This window comes from Salvia splendens, chromosome 2 (assembly GCF_004379255.2).
Source record: "Salvia splendens isolate huo1 chromosome 2, SspV2, whole genome shotgun sequence".
Lineage (NCBI taxonomy): Eukaryota > Viridiplantae > Streptophyta > Magnoliopsida > Lamiales > Lamiaceae > Salvia > Salvia splendens.
The window spans coordinates 12,401,642-12,404,741 of NC_056033.1; the positions used below are offsets into that span (position 1 = coordinate 12,401,642).

At 42.4% G+C, this 3,100-nt stretch overlaps 1 protein-coding gene across 1 annotated transcript; it reads right to left on the minus strand.

Annotated features, from left to right (window-relative positions):
• Positions 1 to 433: 433 nt before the first annotated feature.
• LOC121762422 (growth-regulating factor 2-like) lies at positions 434 to 2,801 on the minus strand. The gene is made up of 4 exons (XM_042158302.1): positions 2,185 to 2,801; positions 1,863 to 2,030; positions 1,418 to 1,763; positions 434 to 1,336 (listed from the first exon to the last, which is right to left on the minus strand). The coding sequence occupies exons 2-4, from the start codon at positions 2,026 to 2,028 to the stop codon at positions 709 to 711; spliced, it is 1,140 nt and encodes a 379-aa protein (XP_042014236.1). The 5' UTR covers positions 2,029 to 2,030; positions 2,185 to 2,801; the 3' UTR covers positions 434 to 708.
• Between the last annotated feature and the right edge of the window lie 299 nt (positions 2,802 to 3,100).

The window sequence follows — 3,100 nt, forward strand, 5'->3', positions numbered from 1 at the left end:
GTGAAGAGGCCGAATTCTAAAGTGTAGAAAGTAGATTTGAAAAGTTTGATGTGGTGCATGCATATATATAGAGAATTGTGATTGAGAGAGTCAGAAAACATGTGAGAGATTTGAGAAAATCAGAGATAGCATGTGTTTAGGGCGACCCAGGCGACTCACTCGACCCAGGCGACCCACTCGACCCAGCCGACCCAGCGGCGATCCTGTATCTCGATCGACCCACCCATGTTGGGGCGGTGATGGTCTCGACCCAGGCGACCCGGGCGACCCGAACGACATTTTGACAACACTGATGCTAAGCAGAAAAAAAGTTGTAAAAAGTGGTGACAAGCATTCATTCTTCAGCTAAGTGAGAAGGGCATCTCCATATTTCAATCAAAAAAAGAAATACGACATTGTCCAGAAGCAAATTTCAAGAAGATAGCCAACACGGTAAGAACACAATCTGCTTTTCATCTATCTGTCGCCAAATTCAAATAACAAATTAATCATCAAGATTCCAAGATTACTATTTCTTTAATATAGATTCTCTCTAGTTCACTGCCAAACCCAATGTACCATCTCAATGTAATTCAGCATCTTCAAAAATAACTTGAAATCACTTAAGTTAATGCAGTAATGCAAAGTATTCAAACATCTAGAAATCAAATTCGACAACTGATACCAGCAACAAAAGTAAAAGAAAATATTAACGGCTTCTCACTAGCCTTAGTAGAACCCGTTGAATGAAATTTCTGATGTCGGAGCTGCAGGAACTGGGCTACTGCAGACACTTCCATCTGAGTGCGAAAACAGATGAAGAACACCGGTGGGTGAGGAGACATTAGTAGCCGGGGCGCCTATTGAGTCGCAGCTGGAGATGGCAACTGATCCCGGCTGCAGAGCCTCAGCCAAAGGCCCTCCTCGTGCAAACGGCTCCCAATAGAGGGGGTCAATACATCTTGGATCTTTCTCATCACAACACTCGATGCTTCTCATTGATTGATCTACGATGTTGCCAGCAGCCATGGCTATTGACAGATTGAGTGAAGGAGACATGTTCCCGTGATTCATTGTCACGGATGATTCAGCATTCCCACTGTTGCTGCTGTCAAGATTGTTGATCGACCAAGCATCGATGAAACCAGTGGGGGCATTGATTCCAGGGGCCGAGAAATTTGAATAGGACAACATATTCAATGACTGCTGCTGCTCCAAATAATCTTGAGTGAAAAGGGAACTAGAGTCATTAACAGAAGAAATGCCCACATTAACATATCCCGTATTTGATTCAATCAAATGCTGCCATCGCTGATCACTCCCATCCATCTGTCCCTCCATCATCAAGCTCGAATTCCTTCAAAATGCATCAAAATCAACAATCAGGATTTAAGAATCAAAGAAAACGAAGCACACACAACATCCGGATAAACCAAACCTAGCAGGTCCTTTGTAAGAAGAGGGTGCAACAGAAACGCTGGGATCATTTTTAGCATTGAAAAGCAAAAGGGGCGTATTATCATTCTTCCCTGCAGCAAATTGTTGAGCAGAAACAGTAGTACTAGAAGGAACGTGGCTTTTCTCAGTGCGAGTTTTTTTGAGAATTTCGCCATTGTTTTTAACTTCCACAGGCTTTCTTGAACGGGGGCGGCCCCTGCGCAGGTGGCGCTCACAGTATTTCTGGTGGGGCGCCACCTCTCTCGAGCACCTCCACTTCTTTCCATCTGTTCTCTTACATCTACCCGGTTCCGGGTCTCCATTCCTTGAATATCTCACATTGTACACTGCTTCCAAATTAAGGTAAAACCGAGCAATGATTTCAACTTTCAAGGTATAGCCAAAGCCAAATAAAAAGCAATATAAAAACCAAGACTAAATTTTACATGAAGGAGCGCAATCCAGATGTGCAGCAGAGAAATTTCTGGAATGTGGGAAGAGAAGGTCGGGAGGGACAGGCACAGACGAAATCATGTATTTGTAAACCATTGCTTGCCTTTCTAACTCTTTCCATTGAGCAAAGGTGAAAGGGAACGCCGCGGCGGCAGCCATTTCTTCCAAGTCACAAAAGAGAAAGATGAGAAACAACCACTTAAAAGTTAAAACAGCGCCTACTTTCTCTCGCACATTTAATCAAACACCTCGCTTGCACAAAAAACCATGACGGAAATGTATTGAGAGAAAGAGAGATAATGAGATGAAATTTACCTGGGGATTTGTAGGGCGTGGCGCAATAGGCAGCGGCAGCGAATATGTTAAAAGACTGCGAATTAGTAGTACCACTAGTGGCAAAATTTTCAATACCATCATCACCGTAAGCATGGCCCACCTCCTCGGTAGTTCCGCCGCTATAACAACTATTGGGCCCACATCCTCCTCCATCAAATGGTCGCCCCAATTAATTTCTCGCCGTTGACAGCTCATCATCTTCTTCAATCGAACTACATCATTGGCAGATGATGATTTGTTTTCAAATATGCTACACTCCCTATTTGGTATAGCTACTTTTTCCAAACCGCTCATTCCAATAATTGCCAGAATCGCCTTTACTGAGAACCTATCGAATTAGAGGGAACCCTAAAATTGAGGAAAAAGGGGGAATTTGTTGAAGGGATTTGAAGAAATTAGGTTGATAAGAAAACAAAGTATGAGTACGTAATTGCGATGAAGAGGTGTTAGTTATGACTGTGATTTGAAGAAATTAAACGGTTATTATAGGCATGATGATTTATGTAAAGGAATTGTGCGAAGAGACAGAAGTGAGATTTTGAATTTATGAGGGATGGGGTGTGGGGCTCAAAGATGGAATTTAGTAATAGCCTTGCCGCCATTGTTTTGCCTCCCTGCTTCCGACATTCCCCGGAGCGGATCTCCTACTCCACCATTCATGTTCCATCCCTACTCCATCTCTCACAATTTAATAAAATAATCCTACCATCACTTAACCATCACTTACATATTATAAGATTATTTTATTAGATTGTTAGAGGTGGAGTAGGAATGGCGTAGGAGATCCGCTCCAGACATTATCACCGTTATACAACAGTGCACCAATTATGAAAAAAAATCATAGTATTAATGATGATTTGGCGAATTTTTGATGGGAATAAATGCAAGTAATAAA

Bases quoted from the DNA above. Each gene is read 5' to 3' on its own strand.
- LOC121762422 (XM_042158302.1), bottom strand. From the start codon at position 2,028: ATGGCTGCCGCCGCGGCGTTCCCTTTCACCTTTGCTCAATGGAAAGAG. The intron at 1,764-1,862 runs GTAAAATTTAGT...ATTTGGAAGCAG, and splicing joins TCTGGATTGCGCTCCTTCAT to TGTACAATGTGAGATATTCA. The intron at 1,337-1,417 runs GTTTGGTTTATC...TGCATTTTGAAG, and splicing joins TCTTACAAAGGACCTGCTAG to GAATTCGAGCTTGATGATGG.